Here is an 18,906-nt window from a genome sequence, read left to right as displayed (position 1 = left end):
CTGCACTTTTTAGGTTTTTCAAGCAGGGTCTCAATTGTACCCCCCAGCCCTACTTTTCTCCAGCCTAACTCTGGCTTGAAGTAAAATACTAAATTACCAGCACCTTCTGACAATTCCAGACGCCAGTTTTTTCTCCCCAATTCGCATTCTTAACTTTGTGTGTGTGTGTGTGTGTACTTTTTTTTTTTTTTTTTTTTTGAGATGGAGTCTTGCTCTATTGCCCAGGCTGATGTGCTGTGGCTCACTGCAACCTCCGCCTTCGGGTTCAAGCGATTTTCCTGCCTCAGCCTTCCAAGTAGCTGGGATTACAAGCATACACCACCATGCCTTGCGATTTTTGTATTTTTAGTGGAGATGGGGTTTCTACGTGTTGGTCAGTCTGGTCTCAAACTCCCGATCTCAGGTACTCCCCCATCCTAGGTCTCCCAATGTGCTGAGATTACAGGTGTGAGCCACCACGCCCAGCCAGCCTATAATTTACTTTTTGGGAACAATACTTTTTGGGAACAATATTTCAGCAGTGATGCTGTGTTCTTCTGGGTGTATCAGCACATCATAAAAATTTGTCCTACTGCTGTTGATGTTCACTTGGATAAGAGCTCTCTGACAGATTGTTTTACTATATAGTTAATTATTTTTTCTTTGTTTTATTATTTTTCTTTTTTGAGGCAGGGTCTCACTTTGTCACCCAGGTTGGAATGCAGTGGTGCTATCTTGGCACACTGCAACCTCTGCCTCCTAGGTTCAAGCCATTCTCCTGCCTCAGCCTCCCAAGTTGCTGGGACTACAGGCAACCACCACCATACCCAGCTAATTTTTTTTTTTTAATCTCCTCATTATTAAGTATCTTTATGTAGCTGATCTGTGTAAACTATCAAATTTAATCTGGCAGCTGCTCCTCTTTCTTAAGATTTCTTTGCATATATCTGTTCTTGGAAAATGAATACTTTCATCTTCCTTTATAGTCCAGAAAAACTAGGAAAAACACAGGTTCTTCCACATACTGGATGTTTGATAAAATATTATTCTTAGGCCAAAATCATTGGCATTACTGGTGAGCTTGTTAGAAATACAGAAACTCAGACTTTATTCCAGATTATCTGGAAGAAACAATCTCCATTACAAGATCTCCAGTTTATTGTACACATTAAAATTTGAGAGATAGCTTCTAACTCAACATATTTTTTTAGTCTCAAAAATACACAGAATTCATTCTCTATTATGGAAATATAGCACTCAAAAATGTATATGCCTGTGCTCATGTCCTTAATTTTATGCTTTATTATCCAGAAAATTATCATATATAAACTGATGTTGTGGATCTTATTGCACTGTTTTTTCAGAGTTAGAGAATACATCAGAGAATATTTCTGCATTGAAAATTATTTTCAGCTGGGTGTAGTGGCTCATGCCTGTAATCCCAGCACTTTGGGAGGCTGAGGCCGGTGGATCAGCTGAGGTCAGGGGTTTGAGACCAGCCTGGCCAATATGATGAAACCCGGTCTCTACTAAAAATACAAAAATTAACTGGGTGTGGTGGCAAGTGTCTATAATCCCAGCTACTTGGGAGGCTGAGGCAGGAGAATCACTTGAACCCAGGAGGCAGAGGTCGCAGTGAGCCGAAATTGCACCATTGCCTCCAGTGCAAGACTCTGCCTTAAAAAAAAAGAAAAAAGCATTATTTAATTGGATGATTTCAGTCACTCCTGTAAGTCAGAACCTGTTCTCTTCAGTCTCTCTTTTCACCTTGAGTCAAATTAAAAATTCTGCCCTTGGCCTCCTGGTAAATGTGTGTGTGTGTGTGTGTGTGTGTGTATGTTTTTCAGGGACCATTGACATTCATGGATGTGGCCATAGAATTTTCTCTGGAGGAGTGGCAATTCCTGGACACTGCACAGCAGAATTTATATAGGAATGTGATGTTAGAGAACTACAGAAACCTGGTCTTCCTGGGTGAGAATAACTTCAATACACAATTCCTAAGATACTCTAAGTGTTTCTTTTTCTTTTTTTTTTTTTTTTTTTGGTAAAATGTTTTTTGGTAACTGATGCTTTACATAAATGAGTTTCACATCACTGTTTTTGAAGAAAATCTTGGGAATTTATCAGTGTAGAGAAGGATTTCTTCAAGATAAATTTTTTGAAGTTTACCTTGATCTGAACTTTCCACATTCCTGAGCAGACCTGTATTTTTCCTCTATATTAGTGATAATTTCAAAATTTAGTGACATAAAATATTGTTGCCCACACCTTAAAATATAATTGTCACCACCAGCTTTTGATTCAGTGGTACTAGGTAGTGAAATTATTATTATTATTATTATTGTTATTATTTTGAGAAGGAGTGTTGCTGTTGCCCAGGCTGGAGTATAATGGTATGATTTTGGCTCACTGCAACCTCTGCCTTACCAGTTCAAGAGATTCTTCAGCCTCAGCCTCCTGAATAGCTGGGACTACAGGCATGTGCCACCAAGCCCAACTAATTTTTGTATTTTTAGTAGAGATGGAGTTTCACCATTTTGGGCAGGCTGGTCTTGAACTTCTGACCTCAAGTGATCCACTCTCCTCGGCCTCCCAAAGTGCTGGGATTACAGGCATAAGCCACTGTGCCTGGCCCATTTTCTAAATATTTAGAAATTATTCTTATAAATTAGAATTTTGGGGTTAATGTGCTAGAATAGGCTATTATGTTCTCTTTACTGGGGACATTATTTGAAGAATATAAGCAACATTCATGTTATTTATTTATTTATTTATTTATTTATTTATTTTTTTTTTTTTTTGAGACGGAGTCTCGCTCTGTCGGCTGGAGTGCAGTGGCCGGATCTCAGCTCACTGCAAGCTCCGCCTCCCGGGTTTACGCCATTCTCCTGCCTCAGCCTCCCGAGTAGCTGGGACTACAGGCACCTGCCATCTCACCCGGCTAAGTTTTTGTATTTTTAGTAGAGACGGGGTTTCACTGTGTTAGCCAGGATGGTCTCGATCTCCTGACCTCGTGATCCGCCCGTCTCGGCCTCCCAAAGTGCTGGGATTACAGGCTTGAGCCACCGCGCCCGGCCTCATGTTATTTATTTTTAATAAAACAGGTATTGCTGTCTCTAAGCCAGATTTAATCACCTGTCTGGAGCAAGGAAAAGAGCCCTGGAATATGAAGAGACATGAGATGATGGCCAAACCCCCAGGTAGGTGAGAATGAACACAATGGACAACACAGATCAGAGGTCCAAAGATTAAGGAGAAAGCAGTCCTTGCAATAGAATTTGGGAAGCTATGTTACAAAAAAAATAGTTTCAGGAAAGCCTGAGATTTTAAAAAATTTTACTCTCACATAAGGGCGTCTTCTGTCTTATGCTTTTTAATTCTCTAAGGATTCTACTTTCCCTTTTGTGATCTTCCTTGAAGTTTACAGTGACAGCCAAAGTCATCTTCGTGGCATATAAAAGACTGCACAATCTACTTTTTAATATTTTCAGGTGAACCATAAATATCTGCATAATTTTATGAAACTGTATGTTAGGACGGGCAAATGTCTCACGCCTGTAAACCCAGCACTTTGGGAGACCAAGGTAGGTGGATCACCTGAGGTCAGGAGTTCAAGAACAGCCTGGCCAACATGGTGAAACCCCTTCTCTACTAAAAATACAAAAATTTGCTGGGTGTGGTGGCACATACCTGTAATCCCAGCTACTCGGAAGGCTGAGGCAGGAGAATCACTTGAACCAAAGAAGCAGAGGTTGCAGTGAGCCAATATCGTGCTATCACACTCCACCTTGGGTGAGAAGAGCGAAACTCCATCTCAAAAGTAAAAAACAAACAAACAAAAACTATGTTAAACAATGTTTTAAGTTCTCTTGTTTTTTCATGTTGGAAATATGGAGAGTAGTGATTTCTGTTCCATTTGTTTTTTGTTTTTCTGCATAATCCATCCTGTTTTTATTAGTATAATCTTGAAATTCAGTTTGGAATTATTAAGTATGATATCCTCCTGGTTTGTTCTTTTTTGTCAAGATTACTTTGGCTATTTAAAGTTTATTGAAATTTCATGTAAATTTTAGGATTGTATTTTACATTACTATGTAAAAGATACTACAGGACTTTTTTTTTTTTTTGAGATGGAGTTTCACTATTGTTGCCCAGGCTGAAGTACATTGGCCTCATCTCAGCTCACTGCAACCTCTGCCTCTGGGGTTCAAGCAATCCTCCTGCCTCAGCCTCCCGAGTAGCTGGGATTGCAGGCACGTGCCACCATGCCCAGCAAATTTTTGTATTTTTAGTAGAGAAGGGGTTTTACCATGTTGGCCAGGCTAGTCTCAACTCCTGACATCTGCCCCCCTCAGCCTCCTGAAGTGCTGGGATTACAGGTGTGAGCCACTGAGCCCGGTGTTTTGTTTTTTGTTTTTTGTTTTTTTTGAGATGTAATTTTGCTCTTGTCACCCAGGCTGGAGTGCAATGGCATGATCTTGGCTCACTGCAACCTCCACCTCCTGAGTTCAAGTGATTCTCCTGTCTCAGCCTCCTCAGTAGCTGGGATTATAGGCATGTGCCACCACACCCAGCTAATTTTTGTATTTCTATAGATGAGGTTTTTCCATGTTGGTCAGACTGGTCTGGAACTCCTGATCTCAGGTGATCCACCCACCTAGGCCTCCCAAAGTGCTGGAATTACAGGCGTGAGCCACCATGTCTTGCCAATCACATGTGTTTTGCAAATATTTTACCAATTTCCTTTGAAGAGAGAAGTTGTCACTCTTTTGAATTTTTTTTTTTTTTTGATGTGAAGAAATTTTGAAGTGTTGTGTAAATTTTTCTTTTCTTTTTTCTGTTGCTCATGCATTTAATGTCATATCTAAGAAAATGGTGCCAAGACTAATTTTATGTCCTTCCCCTATGTTTTTTCTAAGAGATTTGTTTTTTTTTATGTCTAGTATTTTATTAAAAAATATATATACATATATGTTTTTTACAAGACGTCTTATTCTGTTACCTAGGTTGAAGTGCCGTGGCATCATATTGATGCACTCCAAACTCTGCCTTCCAGGTTCAAGTGATTCTCCTGCCTCAGCCTCCTGAGTAACTGGGATTACAGGTGCCTGCGACCTTGCCCAGCTAATTTTTGTATTTTTAGTAGATACGGGCTTTCAACACATTGGCCAGGCTGGTCTCGAACTCCTGACCTCAGGTGGTCTTCCCACCTTGGCCTCCCAAAGTGTTGAGATTACAGGCGTGAACCATCGCTCCCGGTCCTAAAATACTTTTTGTATATAGTTCAAAGAAGGGATCCAGCTTTATCAGTAGATATCCAGTTTTAAGAATTATTATTTGAAGAGATTATTTTTTCTCTATTGTGTGCTCATGGCAACTTTGTGAAAAATCATTTGGTCATATACAGAAGGGTTTATTTCTGAGCTCTTTATTCTTTTTTTTTTTCTGTTGAACTATCTTTTTGTTAGTATCACATTGTTTTTGTGATTGTAGCTTTTAATATGTTTTGAAATCAGGAAGTATAATACCTATTTTTCAGGGGATGTTTGGCTATAGTTCATAATCAAATTAAAAAATTTTAAACAACATTTTTGTTTAAAAAAAAACAACTATGCTATTAGGATCTTTATAAAGATATTAAATTTGTTCACCCCTGTAGGTTGTATTGACATCTTAACAAAATTAAAATTTTTGACCCTTGAGCAAGAATATGTTGAAGAGTGTGTTTTATTTTTATTTTATTTTTCTAACTTTTTTTTGGAGACAAGGTCTTGCTATGTTGTGCAGGCTAGCTTCAACCTCCTGGGCTCAAGCAATTCTCCTACCTTGGCCTCCAAAATTGTTAATATTATAGGCGTGAGCCACCACGCCTGGCCTGTGTGTTTTATTTTATATATTTTTGGATTTGCCTGTTTTAATTCCTAGTTTCATTCTGGTTTGGTCAGAAAACACACAGTGTATAATTTTGGTCTTCTTAAGTTTATTTGTTGGTGTTGTTTTGAGACAGAACCTCTCTCTGTCACCAAGGCTAAAGTGCAGGGACATGATTCTGACTCACTGCAACCTCAGCCTCCTGAGCTCAACTGATCCTTTCATCTCAGCCTCCTGAATAGCTGGGACTACAGACATGCCTGGCAAATTTTTTAAAATTATTTGTAGAGATGGGGTCTCACTGTGTTACCCAAGCTGGTCTCAACCTTTTGGTCCCAACTGATCCTCCCACCTTGGCCTCCCAAGTTGTTGGGATTGTAGGTGTGAGCCACTGCACCTAGCTGGTATTTTTAAATGTGGTAGCACTTGTTATGTGTCCTAAAAGAAGACATCAGGTGCAGATAAAAATATTGTTTTTTTTGTTTTTTTTTTTTTTTGGAAACAGCCTCACTCTGTCACCCAGGCTGCAGAGCAATGGTGCAATCTTGGCTCATTGCAACCTCCACCTCCCAGGTTCAAGTGATTCTCATGCCTTAGTCTCTTAGACTCTTTATAGGTTCTTTTAAACAGTCTGGCAATCCTTTTGTTTTATTATGTTTTACTGTGACATGAATTCTCTGTTCCTCAAATGAATTTATTTTAATGATCAGAACCTGAAAAGAGTAACTACTGAAAACATTATGCACCTGATAAGAATCATTACTAGAGATTGGTACACTCCACATCCAATTTTGATTAGAGAATGCCAAACAACCAGGTGCAGTTCCTATGCACAGTGGTGGAAATTTATATTTAATGGACACGTTAAAAGGTGTTCCTTCATCTGGTTGAGCTGGAAATCTGTCATCATTAGGGACCAGTATGAATGCACTGCCATTAGTATAAATCTTCACTGAGGAGTCCATCCATGAAACAGATCAAATAAGAGGGGGAAATGGTACATATGCCCAGTAGGTGTAATTTCCGAGTTGCTGCAGCCTCGGATATGCTTACCACTGCAGTAACTACCAGAATGGCAGCCAAGATAATATTACTCATAGGTTTTGGAATCCCTTTGTCCTTCAGGTGTCTCTCAACCACTTTGGACATTACTTTTATCTGACCCCACGTCAATGGGGTGGAATTTTTAGTATTGGGGAGTTATAGGGCGAGGCTGTGATGTGAAGTTGGGATTATAAATTTTATTAGTCAGGTGATGAGCCTTGCGCTTCGATTTCTGATGGCTCTTCACCTTTTGTTTCTGATGGTTCTTCAGGGCTGGAGCCATGGTACAATTTCAGTGGATGGGAGGGAACCCAAACAGGTGGTTGTTCCTTTCCTGGGGAGACACAAGCGAAACCCCTACCCCATGTTATTACAGTGCCTAATTCCCATTTATTAGTTTTTGTGTCCTTCCACCATACTCACTTGCCTTTTTGTGGATCAAATTTATTACTACTAAAGTGTTGTTCTGCTGCTGTAAAAGGTTGGTTCTTAGCCAAGTTTAAAAAATTTAATGTGAATAGAGCTAAATTTATCTGAGCATGGGGAGTACTGGCATCCCCTTTCTTTTTGTTATCTTGTTTGCGAAGCTGGTCTTTGAGAGATTTATTAGCTCGTTCCACTAGTGCCTGTCCTTGAGAATTATAGGGAATTCCAGTAATGTGAGTAATGCCCCATGCTTGAGTGAACTTTTTAAAGGCAATGCTGGTACAGCCGGGACCATTATCAGTTTTAAGCTTAGTGGGGCAGCCCATAACTGAGAAACAGGAAAGAATGTGTCATTTAACATGAGCAGTACTTTCTCCTGTTTGGCACGTGGCCCAGATGAAATGGGAAAAGGTGTCAACTGTTACATGTATGAAAGAAAGTCTCCCAAAAGCTGGCAAGTGGGTTACGTCCATGTGCCATAGTGCGTTGGGGGAAAGGCCTCGAGGAGTAACTCCCGAAGGAAGTGGCTGTAAAATTAACGCTTGGCAAGAGCAACAGTGCCATACTATGGTTTTTGCCTGTTCACGTGAGGGGGAACTTGCTTCTGAGTCCTGCAGCATTGGCATGAGTTAGGCCTTGAAAATTTTGCATGTCCGTGAAAATGGATGTGACTAAAGCATCAGCTCTGGCATTTACAGCTGAAAGAGGTCCTGGAAGAGATGTATAGTCTCGAATATGAGTAATGTTAAAGGGGGCAGAGCACGCTCTGATTATTGTCTGAAATCTTTAAAAAAGTAAAAGTAAACTTTCATCAGGCAAAAACTTAACGCCATTTCTATGTTGCGTGCAACATGCATGATGTATGCAGAATTGGAAACAATGTTGACAGGCCCAGGAAAATCCTCAAGGACAGCCATAACAATGATAAGTTTAGCTTGCTGTACAGAAATAGGTCCTGTGTTAAGAACGTGTTCCATGTTCCTGTGGCCCTGTGTACGCAGCACGGCCATTAGAGAAAGCATCAGTAAAAACAGTAACGACTCCAGTTAATATATTAGGTAAAATCCAGGAAGTGAGTTTCAGGAACTGGAACAATTTTACATTACTGTAATGATTATCAGTTATATCAGGGAAACTGGCCAAATTTACTTGCCAAGTAACACAATTTGTAAAAGCTTGTTGGACTTCTTGACGGTTTAAGGGAACAATAATTTTTTGAGATTCCTGTCCCAAGTCATAACAGACAGGAGCAGGCTTGTCCAATAAGGGTAGAAATTTGGTCAAGGTAAATAGTAAGTGTCCTTAGAGAGCTATGGGGAAGAAAACACCATTCAATTAAATCGTGTTCCTGAATGATAAATCCTGTTGGAGAGTGTTCAGTGGGAAAAATTAAAATAGTAAAAGGTAATTTCGGATTGAATCTGGCGACCTGAGATGTTGAACTGTTTGTTCAATGAACTGTAACTCAGACTCAGCCTCAGGTATGAGAAACCTTTTACCGTGTAAATCTGGATATCCACGTAATGTGGCAAAAAGGTTAAACATAGCATATGTAGGGATGTCCAAAGAAGAGCGAATCCAATTAATATCCCCAAGTAATTTTTGAAAGTCATTTAAGGTTTTTAAGGAGTCTCTCTGAAGCTAAACTTTTTGTGGTTTAATCACCTTGTCTTCCAACTGCATGCCCAAATATTGAAAAGGAGAAGAAGTTTGAATTTTTTTCTGGTGCGATAGTCAAATCTGCTTCTGAAATGACCTGCTGAATGACAGAAAAGCAGGAAATCAAAACAACACACAGAGGCCGTGCAGAGGATATCGTCTATGTAGTGAATGATGTAACATTGGGGAAACTGATCCCTGACAGGTTGAAGCATGCACCCCACAAAATACTGACAAATAGTGAGACCATTAAGCATGCCCCGTCATAGGACTTTCCAATGGTAGCGTGCAGCTGGAGCAACATTGTTGAGGGAAGGGACAATAAAAGCAGATTTTTCAAAGTCCTGAGAGGCCAGTGGAATGTTAAAAAAGCAATCTTTAAGATCTATGATAATTAGAGGCCAGTACTCAGGGAGCATAGAGGGGGAGGTTAAGCCAGGTTGTAAAGTCCCCATAGGTTGAAGTACAGCATTAACTGCCCTGAGATCAGTGAGCATTCTCCATTTAACAGACTTCTTTTGGATAACAAAGATAGGTGAATTCCGTGGAAAGAAAGATTCCTCAGTGTGACCCAATTCTAACTGTTCTATGACTAAATTATGGAGAACCTCCAGCCTAGTTTTTGGGAGCAGCCACTGATCCACCCAAACCGGTTTCTGAGTTTTCCAAGTTAAAGGGATGGGATCTGGAGACTTGACAGTGACCACTTCTAAAAAGAATAACCAAGCCCTTTTGAGTCGAATTTATAGGAAGGTTGAATAGCCTCAGTAATACCTTGAGCCAATTTTCCCAGACCAGTGCCTTGAACAAATCCCATTTTTGTCATAATGTTTTACTTTGCTCACTGTAGGTAGCATGCATAAATGAAATTTGTGCACCCCATTGTAAAAGATCTCTTCTCCAGAGATTAACTGGAATAGGTGTAATTAGAGGGCAAATGGTACCAGTCTGTCCCTCCGGGCCAGCAAAATGTAAAATAGTGGAACTTTCATAAACTTCAGTGGCCTGACCAACTCCCACCAATCCGGTGGATGCACATTCTTCAGTGACAAGGCCATTGATGTAAAGCAATAATAGAGACATCAGCACCCGTGTCAATCATGCCCACGAATCTCTTTCCTTGTATATGTACAGAACAAACAGGTCAGGTGTCAGAAATTTTGTTAGCCCAGTATGCCACTTTACCCTAATGATCCGTACTCCCCAAACCTCCAGTTCTTTTATGAGAACTGGATCCGAGTGGAATGTATGGCAGAAGAAGTTGAGCAATTTGATCTCCTGCCAAACCTTGCCAAGGAACTGCAGAACTAATGATAGTGTATTTACCCAGAGTAATCAGAGTCAATTACACCAGTATGTACCTGAACACCTTTTAAATTTAAGCTTGAGTGACCAAGCAATAAACCAATAGAGCCAGGTGGCAAGGGCCCAAAAACACCCGTGGGAACAGCGATTGGTGACTCCCCAGGCAAAAGGAAAATGTCCCTAATATAGCAGAGATCTACTGCAGCAGATCCCATAGTGGCGGGGGACAAGCATTGAACCAAGATCCTTGTTGGGGTTGTGACATCTGTGCTTGTGGGACAAATGGTTGTAGTGGAAACTGTGGTTGGATTGATTGGTTGGGCTGGGAATGCACCCATCTGGCTGGAAGGCCAAGGCTGGGAGTTGGGGAATGCCCCGTTGTTTGGAAAGGCCTGGGGCTGACCCCTCTTCCCGTTTCCCTGGTTTTGAAGTGGCTGTAAAGGGTTGCCATCAATGTCGAATTTCGAGTGGCAGTGAGCTGCCCAGTGATTGCCTTTATGGCATCTTGGGCATGGTGTGAATGGTGGGACTTGCTGTTGTATGGCCTTTTGTTGTACAGGGTGGTGGTCTGAATGCCGAGGACATTTTTTTCTGGTATGTCCAGATTGGCCACAGTGAAAACAATTACCAGGAAATTGTCCAGGCATTCTAATGCTGGCCATAGCCTGAACCATGGCCATAGCAGTATGTCAAGTTCCGCCAACACACTCACATGCTTTAATATTAGATGTGATTAAATCACTTCCTGGTGGGATTTTACCTTTTACAGAACGAACAGCAGCCTGACAGTCTGAATTTGCTTGTTAATAAGCCATGAGTTCCACAACCAAACATTGGCCATTTCCATCAGGAATAGCCTTTTCTACTGCATCCTGAAGACAGGCAATGAAGTTAGGGTATGGTTCATTTTGCATTTATCTAACGGTTGTAAAGGATGGACATCTGTTGCCATCATCCTGAATCTTATCCCAAGTATCCAGGCAGCATTTTCAGAGTTGCTCAATGACTTCATCATTCAATACAGTTTGGTTTCTAATTGCAGCCCACTACCCCATTCCCAGTAACTGGTCAGCTGTGCATTAACGGGAGGATTAGAGCCCTGATTAAGGCGGACTCGATCCTGGACAGCATCAACCCACCATGTCCTAAATTGTAAATATTGAGATTTAGATAAGACAGATTTTGCTAGAATTTCCCAGTCATAAGGCACCAAACGTTTATCTTCCTCTAAGGATTTTAAGGTGGAATGGACGAACGGGGAATTAGTACCATATTGTTTAACCGACTCTGAAATCTTTAAGGAATTTGAAAGAAAAACTTTCCCAAGTAGCAGGTCATAAGTGGACCCCACCAGGGTGTCAAGGATCAGGTTGCACCACAGCCCGAACAGCAGGTATGGCAGGAACTGGCTGTGCTGCAACAGCAGGCCCTTGTTGCACCAGCTGAGGAGCCTGATCATTGAGCTGTGGGTGTGGAGGAGCAGCGGGATCAGCCGCCTGCTGACCTTGGTCAGCGGGCTGTGACTGATCCTGCACAGCTGGAGCACGGGCGGCTGGAACAGGAGTGGCTGGAACAGCGGCGGCAGGTATAGGAGATTGTAGAATAACAGGAAACTGCCATGCCTTGGGATCCCCATCTTCCCTTGCCTGAGAAATGACCCTCATAAGAGGGGTGTCATTCTCAGGAATGTATGTAACCTGTTGCCTATGGGTAGCAACAGCAGTTGTGACTGGACCAGAAGCAGAAAAGAAATTGGAGTTTTGAATAGAGAAGAAGTTGAGAGCCTTTAAGCCAAGCTGATGCACGGTTGCCTGCTTTGCAGGTCTTTCAGGGGCCTGAACTTCAGGCTGTTGCGTGGACTGCAGGACCTGAATTCCAGACTGGTGAACGGACTGCAGGTCAGGCTTCTGTGGAGCCTGATGCATAGGAGGAAAGGCAGATATAGTGTTGAGGGCCTCATTACCAGGCCGAACAGGGATAGAGTTGAGAGCCTTATAACCAGGCAAAACAGATGGATGGTTGAGAGCCCTACAGCAGGACTGAGACAGTACAGGAGGTTCCAGCTGCATTGGCTGCTGATAGTACATTTCAGAGGGATTTTTTGGATCTAAGGTAAGGAGATCTTTCATAAGGTCCTCATAAAGCAATATTGGGGGCGTGGTAGGCTGTAGTGTATTTGGTGGTGCCAAAGGAATATCAGAGTGGAGGTTCGTTTCTAAAATGACAGCCTCAAGTTGTGCGGGTATCCTCTGGAAAGAGAGTACTGAGGATTTCCTCAACCTCTTTGGAGGAGAGGAAAGGTAGAGTACCCTCCATTTCTTCCTCCTGTGGCTGCAATGATTCTAAGATGGAGTGAACCGAGGACCAAACTGTCCAAATGGCCGGCAGGATAACATGTCCCCTTCTATGAGCGATTTTAAACTGTCAGCCCACCTCTTCCCAATCTTTAAGTTCTAGAGTTCCCTCAGTTGGAAACCAAGGGCAAATGAGATCGACGACCTCAAGGAGTTCAATTAGCTTGTCAGAGGAAACTGAAATTCCTCCTTCTTTAAGAAGGGTTTTTATGAAGTTTAAATAGGCCGAGTACGTAGTACTGGCTTGTCCCATGGTGTCCCCGAGATACTCTGAGTGCACCAAGCTTAATGACCGCAATCCTCAGCAATCTGTCATTGAAAGCCCTCCGCTGGGTCCCACACTTAAAGCGCAACTTCACACAGTGAATCCACGTTGGAGCACCAGATGTTACAGGGCTTTGCGGGTGTTCTCCCCGTGTGCAGAGATGATAGATTGTAAGAAATAAAGACACAAGGCAAAGAGATAAAGAGAAAACAGCTGGGCCTGGGGGACCACTACCATCAGGCTGGGCACGCTGATATTTGTTGCATACAAGGCAAGGGGGCAGGGTAAGGCGGGTGAGCCGTCCAGGTGATTGATAAGGTCAAGCAAGTCACATGATCATGGGACAGGGGGCCCTTCCCTTTTAGGTCACCAAAGTAGAGAGGGAAGGCAGCATACGTCAGTGTTTTCTTTTATGCAGTTATAAGAAAGATCAAAGACTTTAAGACTTTCACTATTTCTTCTACTGCTGTCTACTAAGAACTTCAAAGAGGAACCAGGAGTATGGGAGGAACATGGAAGTGGACAAGGAGCATGACCATTGAAGCACAGCACCATAGAGAGGGGTTTATGCCTCCGGATGACTGCGGGCAGACCTGGATAATATCCAGCCTCCCACAAGAAGCTGGTGGAGCAGAGTGTTCCCTGACTCCTCCAAGGAAAGGAGATTCCCTTTCACCATCTGCTAAGTAAGGGTTCCCAGGCACTGGCATTACCGCTTGACGAAGGGGCCCTCAAGCAGCCCTTATGCGGGCATGACAGAGGGTTCACCTCTTGCCTTCTAGGTCACTTCTCTCAATGTCCCTTCAGCACCTGACCCTATACCCACCGGTTATTCCTTAGTTATATTAGTAATACGACAAAGAGTAGTATTAAAAGCTAATGATTAATAATGTTTATACTAATGATTAATAATGTCCATGATCATCTCTATATCTAATTTGTATTATAACTATTCTTCTAATTATTTTCTTAATTATACTGCAACAGTTTGTGCATTCAGTCTCTTGCCTCGACACCTGGGTAATCCTTCACCTACACTTCTTTTAGAAATAAATGTTTTATAGTGCCTTCAAGTTTTCTCTTTTATTACTAATATTTTATCTTGTTTTATTTTTATTACAGAAAGGGGGATATTAAAATATCCTACTGTAGTTATATTGTTCTCTATGTGTTTATTTCTGTCAATATTTGCTTTATATATTTGAAAGCCAAATGTGAGATACACACACAGGCGCGCGCACACACACACACAAATTTGTTATGTTTCCAGTAAATGAATCTATTCTTGTTTAAAATCCTTCTTTGTCTCCTTGTAGATTTGACTTAGAATACATTTTTTAAAATATGACAGTTTTTGACTTATAGCTCATGTAATAATATTATTTTGATCTCTTCTGCTCTCATTTGGTTAATATCTGCATAGAATGTTTATGTCCGTCTTGCCACTTTCAGTCTTTTTTTGTCATTAGATCTCAGCTGGCACTTGCATGAAAACAAGTTGGATTTTGGTTTTTAAAATTTTTTAGTAAATCCTTTTATTGCAAATATGTCCCTTGATTGGAAAGTTAATTGTATATATATGTATTTAAATATTTTTTCTGAAACAGAAAATCCTAATAATTTTTTGTTATATTTGATTCTTGTATTTTTGCCCCTCATTTTCTCTCTTTCTTTCCTCTTTTGTGTCCGTTTCATTTTTGTGTTAATGTGCTTTTATTTATTCTGTTTTGTGTATCTAAACATATATTCTTTGTGTTACCTTGGGGTTACACAAAACTTCTAAAAGATATAAGGATATATTTTAATCTAGTAAAAAATGAACTTTAGTTGAATACAAAAATTCTTCCTCAATTTTTTATTTCTATATTCCCTAGAATTTTTAAAAATTTTGTAGAATAATTTACAATGTTTTTGCACGATTACAATAATGGTAAGACGTTCATTTTTGTGAATGTGCAGAAAATAATATATTTGTATATGATTATGTGTTATTTTCCTTTTTTTTCTTTTTTTTTTTTTTGAGACGGAGTCTCGCTCTGCCGCCCAGGCTGGAGTGCAGTGGCGCGATCTCAGCTCGCTGCAAGCTCCGCCTCCAGGGTTTACGCCATTCTCCTGCCTCAGCCTCCCGAGTAGCTGGGACTACAGGCGCCCACCACCTCGCCCGGCTAGTTTTTTGTATTTTTTAGTAGAGATGGGGTTTCACCGTGAGAGCCAGGATGGTCTCGATCTCCTGACTTCGTGATCCGCCCGTCTCGGCCTCCCAAAGTGCTGGGATTACAGGCTTGAGCCACCGTGCCCGGCGTTATGTTCTTTTTCTTTTTTTTCTTTTCTTTTCTTTTTTTTTTGAGATAGACTCTCGTTCTGTCACCTAGGATGGAGTACAGTGGTACAGTCTTGGCTCACTGCAACCTCTGCCTCCCTGGTTCAAGTGATTCTTCTTCCTCATCCTCCTGAGTAGCTGGGATTATAGGTGTACACCACTGCACCTGGCTAATTTTTGTATTTTTAGTGGAGACGGGGTTTTGCCATGTTGGCCAGGCTGGTCTTGAACTTCTGACCTCAGGTAATCCGTCTCGGCCTCCCAAAGTGCTGGGATTACAGGTGTGAGTTATCACACCTGGCCTGTGTTATTTTCTTGATTCATGTTGTTTTCAGTGGAAGAAACTGCTTTCGATGTCGTTTATACGTAGGGCACACGCAGTGCCAATATACTTTTTCAGAATTTGATTACTTTGGAAGGTTGTTTCTCTTATTTTTGTCAGGAATGATTTACTGATGGTATTATTCTCAGTTGATAGCTAGTTTTTCAGGACTTTGACTATGTCACATAGTTTTCTGACCTGCAAAATTTTTTTTGACAATTCACCAGTTGTCTGAAAGACTATGCTTGTAAGTGATACAGGACATTTTTCTTGCAGTCTTCAAGATTCTCTTGTCTGTGACTTTTAAAAATTTGCTTATATATGTGTTTGCTATAAATATCTTTGTGTGTATCCTAGTTTGTTTGTTGAGCTTCTTCATTTTTAGTTTTTTTCTTACTTTTAGAATTTTTTAGTTGTAACTTCTTTTCCTTTCTTTCTTTCTTTCTTCTTCCTTTCCTTTCCTTTCCTTTCCTTTCCTTTCCCTTTCTTTCCCTCCCTTTCCCTTCCTTCCCCTCCCTTCCCCTCCCCTCCCCTCCCCTCCCTTCTCCTTTCCTTTCCTTTCCTTTCCTTTCTTTTTTTGAGATGGAGTCTCGCTCTGTAGCCCAGGCTGGAGTGCAGTGGCACGATCTTGTCTCACTGCAACTTCCACCTCCTGGTTTCAAGCAGTTCTCTGCCTCAGCCTCCCGAGTAGCTGGGATTACAGGTGCCTGCCACCATGCCTGGCTAATTTTTTTATTTTTAGTAGAGACGGGTTTTCACCATCTTGGCCAGGCTGGTGTTGATCAAGGCCAGGCTGACCTTGTGATCCACTCGCCTTGGTCTCCCAAAGTGCTGAGATTATAGGCATGAGCCACCACACCCAGCCTTTAGCTATAATTTCTTTTTGTATTTTTTACCTCCACAATTTGTTTTTTTTTTTTTTTGATATTTTAATACTTTTGTTAACTTCATTTTTCTGTTTTTCTATGGTTGTCTGTGTTTTTATTTCACTCATTGAGTATTCCATTTATTTTCAATTTTTAAAATTAATATATACATCTTTTTTATAATTTCTTTCTGAAAATTTTATAATATTCTTGATGGGACTGTAGTGACCTATTTTGTATACATTGTAATCTTCGAGATTTGGACACTAATAAAAGCTACCTGTCACAATATTTATAGTGTAGCTTTGTTCTGGCATAGTCTGAAAACAGTTGTCTTGGTTAGTGATTCTGGGAGTCTGTCAAACAGGTTCTTACGACGTGTCTTCCCTGAATTTAGTGTTTACTTTCTAGTTAAAGGAGTTTATTCATGTTTCTTCTCTATAGTCATTACTTGCTACACCTGTTCTCTGTCTGCGGCACTGCAGTCTCTCTACTGCTGTAATATTTACCTTTAGTCTCAGTAGACTCAAAGTGTCATTCCAAAGTATATGACCAGTTCTTTTAGCACTTTATGTCATTGAAGACAGAAAAAAATGTCTGGAAAAGCCCCTAGAAGACAGAAATAAAGATGTATGTGCCAGTATTTTACTTGACTTTTAAACAAGAATTCAGGAGCTTACAATTTACTTGTAAAGGCTCTTTGCTATATTGCGGACCTGGAAGAGCTGTTTGGGGTAGATACAACAAACTTTTCTCTTTATCATATGAGGCTCTTTGCATTGTGCTTACCTGGGGCACTGCACATACTTAACTCATTTGTAAATTTTCCACAAATGTATTTTGGTCTGTATGTTTTTGTTACATTTATATGTCTATGAAGTAATTATGGCTTGTGGCATTTTGCCATGCCATCTTGCTTATGTAGTTTGTATAATTTTATAGCTTAGAGTTGTTAAGGACATCCATCTGAGTCCAGTAAGTGAAGCAATTTGTTGTTTTTTTTTCTCAGTTGTGTGTTCTCATTTTGCCCAAGACCTATGGCCAGAGCAGGGCATAAAAGATTCTTTCCAAAAAGTAATACTGAAAAGATATGGAAAATATGGACATGACAATTTACAATTTAGGAAAGGCTGTGAAAGTGTGGATGAGTGTAAGATGCGCCAACGAGGTTATGATGAACTTAACCAATGTTTGACAACAACCCCGAGCAAAATATTTCAGCAAAATATTATCAAAATAATTGATAATTATGTGAAAGTCTTTCATAAATTTTCAAGTTCAAATAGCCATAAGATAAGACATACTGGAAATAATTCTTTCAAATGTAAAGAATGTGGCAACTTATTTAGCATGCTTTCACACCTAACTCAACATGAAAGACATCATACTAGTGTGAATTGTTACAAATGTGAAGAATGTGGCAAAGCCTGCAACTGGTCCTCAGCCCTTATTCGACATAAGAGAATTCATACTGGAGAGAAACCCTACAAATGTAAACAATGTGGCAACGCCTTTACCGGGTCCTCATACTTTGCTACACATAAGAGACTTCATACTGGAGAGAAACCCTACAAATGTGAAGAATGTGGCAAAGCCTTCAGCCAGTCCTCACACGTTACTAGACATAAGGTAATTCACACTGGAGAGAAACCCTACAAATGTGAAGAATGTGGCAAAGCTTTCTACCGGTCCTCAAACCTTACGGAACATAAGAGAATTCATACTGGAGAGAAACCCTACAAATGTGAAGAATGTGGCAAAGCCTATGGTAACTTCTCAACCCTTACTAAACATAAGGTAATTCATACTGGAGAGAAACCCTACAAATGTGAAGAATGTGGAAAAGCCTTCAGCTGTCCCTCAAGCCTTATTAAACATAAGAGAAGTCATGCTGGAGAGAAACCCTACAAATGTGAAGAATGTGGCAAAGCCTTCATCTGGTCCTCAAGACTTAGTGAACATAAGAGAATTCATACTGGAGAGAAACCCTACAAATGTGAAGAATGTGGCAAAGCCTTTAACCAATCCTCAGCTCTTAATACACATAAGATAATTCATACTGGAGAAAGACCTTAAAATGTAAACCATGTGGCAAAGATTTAGCCAATCCTCAACCCTTCCTAACATATGATAATTCATACTAAAAGGAAACCCTACAAATATGAAGAATGTGGCAAAGCTTTTAACTAGTATTCAACCCTTAGTAAACATAAGATAATTCATACTAGAGAAAAACCCTACAAATGTGAAGAATGTGGCAAAGACTTTAACAAGTCCTTAATTTTTAACAGACATAATCTAATTCATACTAAAGAGGTACCATAAAGCTTAAAGATGTGACAATGCTTTTTACCAAATTTCGAACTTTTCTTAACATAAATAATGCTGGTGAGAACTCTTAGAAATATGTTGTCTCACTTGATTGTAGGTAAGATACTTTATACTGGAGGCAACTCCTACAAGTGTGAAGAATGTGTCAAAACTTTTGACAC

General features: G+C 40.5%; 1 protein-coding gene across 1 annotated transcript; it reads left to right on the top strand.

Moving 5' to 3' along the window:
• The first annotated feature begins 1,832 nt into the window (after positions 1-1,832).
• LOC112612834 (zinc finger protein 723-like) lies at positions 1,833-18,490 on the top strand. The gene is made up of 2 exons (XM_025367786.1): positions 1,833-1,953; positions 17,424-18,490. Exons 1-2 carry the CDS (start codon positions 1,842-1,844, stop codon positions 18,488-18,490), a joined length of 1,179 nt encoding a protein of 392 aa, XP_025223571.1. The 5' UTR covers positions 1,833-1,841.
• The last annotated feature ends 416 nt before the right edge of the window (positions 18,491-18,906 follow it).

This window comes from Theropithecus gelada, chromosome 19, assembly GCF_003255815.1.
Source record: "Theropithecus gelada isolate Dixy chromosome 19, Tgel_1.0, whole genome shotgun sequence".
NCBI lineage: Eukaryota > Metazoa > Chordata > Mammalia > Primates > Cercopithecidae > Theropithecus > Theropithecus gelada.
This window is presented reverse-complemented; position numbering and strand designations above follow the sequence as displayed.